At 39.7% G+C, this 1,654-nt stretch overlaps 1 protein-coding gene across 1 annotated transcript in view; it reads right to left on the reverse strand.

The window, feature by feature from the left end:
* The window catches only part of LOC101846065 ((S)-coclaurine N-methyltransferase), a 14,760-nt gene extending 13,269 nt beyond the window's left edge, over nt 1-1,491 (reverse strand). Inside the window, exon 1 of the mRNA XM_005095395.3 lies at nt 846-1,491. Within this exon, the coding sequence (XP_005095452.1) occupies nt 846-876 (31 nt within the window). The 5' untranslated portion in view covers nt 877-1,491. The remainder of the gene's footprint in view (nt 1-845) is intronic.
* Between the last annotated feature and the right edge of the window lie 163 nt (nt 1,492-1,654).

Genomic DNA, 1,654 nt, shown 5'->3' on the forward strand with positions numbered 1-1,654 from the left:
CCTTTTATAGCTTCTCCAGCCAACTTAGAAATTTAATTCTTTTTTTTTAAATTGACCATGGTTTAAAAATAATTGCATTTTCATAGTTTTAAAAAGCAACAAATTTATATTTAATTCGGATTCACACGGGGAGCGAAAATTGATACTGAATTACAAAGCTATGTTTTATTTTAATATATATTTCCGAATCACACATTGTGAATTGTAGAGGATTTCTATCCAAATATTGCTTGAAATCTACAGGGCAAGGGCGGGGAGTTGGTGTCATGTGTGTACATCAATAGCTTGGACTTAACTGACCAGCTATGTTATAACGGCTCAAGGCCGTAACGTGACCTTTTTGGTAATAAAGGACAACTTCCGTTACTACTCATTCTCACTGAGGTCTTGTGTTTGTTTGTGAGCACGTTTTATAATTATTCGTCAAGCTATAAGCATAGCCAAGAACGTAACAGTTGGGATGGATCGGAGGGAGCAAAGAGGTGAAAAGCTTAAGTTTGATCTATAGCTCGCTGAGACATTGTGCGAGAAAGATTTTCAAGCAGCCACCGAGTGGATAGTGGATATTGTGCCATTGCACCATACCGCATAGATTTTATATACATACGTACATAGCCAAGACAGGTCCTGTACTCAGGTTAAAGTAGGATAGATGATTTCCAAACAATAATGATTTTAATAAAAATTCTCTTGACTCTAACCAACTGTTAGATAATCTAGATCTAGATCTAGATCTAGATCTAGATCTAGAATCTAAATCTAGAATCTAGATCTATATAATCTAGAAGTCTAGTCTGTTTTAATTTTAAGCACACAAACTTATAATATAATAACTCAACAATTACCGTCACGTAATGTTTCATCTGAGACTGCCATGATGATCTGGAACTTGGGAAGTTGTTGATGGATGTGATGTCTGAATCAGCACTGAAATCGATGGTCTTCTGTTGATCTAATCCAGTCCAGTGCAAGTCTGTGTACCGATGACAGATGTCAAGCGCAACCGTGCACCAGCTGTGACTACTGAGGTCGCAAGATCTACCCCACAGTTTTATGAGTGACTTTTGTCCGATAATGTCTCAGTAGACATCGACACATTAGATTGTTATGTTATGAAACATATCTAGCCCCGAGTTCGATTCACACTCGAACACTAACGGTAGCCTTGGCAGGCAAGATTACACTAACTTTTTAACACTCGGCAACGTATTTGTCATCTAACTAACGACAAAGATCTGCCCCGAACGCTTCTCACTCAGACCACGCCCACCTTCACTTGTTCAAATGCTAAAGGCAGAGCTAGATCTAGACGTAGAATTCTAAGAAAGCGTTCATTTGTAAATAAAAGAAAGAGAAAAGGCGTTCCAGAATGGACTTCGGACACTCTCTCGTTTTAGATTATCTGTGACAGCAGACGAGGTCAAGTTTACACACACCAGGCAGGCAGGCAGGCAGGGCAACCAAGAAGTCAGACATGCAAGCGCAGCACGCAAAAGGTCAGGTCAAAGTTCACAAATCGACATCAAAGGTCACGGTGTACAGGGAAACTGTCCCACAAAAATTTTACACCGCTTTCGAAAGAAAAAAATCTCTCTCTCTCTCTCTCTCTCTCTCTCTCTCTCTCTCTCTCTCTCTCTCTCTCTCTCTCTCTCTT

The sequence above is a fragment of the Aplysia californica genome, unplaced genomic scaffold, assembly GCF_000002075.1.
Source record: "Aplysia californica isolate F4 #8 unplaced genomic scaffold, AplCal3.0 scaffold00103, whole genome shotgun sequence".
Classification (NCBI taxonomy): domain Eukaryota; kingdom Metazoa; phylum Mollusca; class Gastropoda; order Aplysiida; family Aplysiidae; genus Aplysia; species Aplysia californica.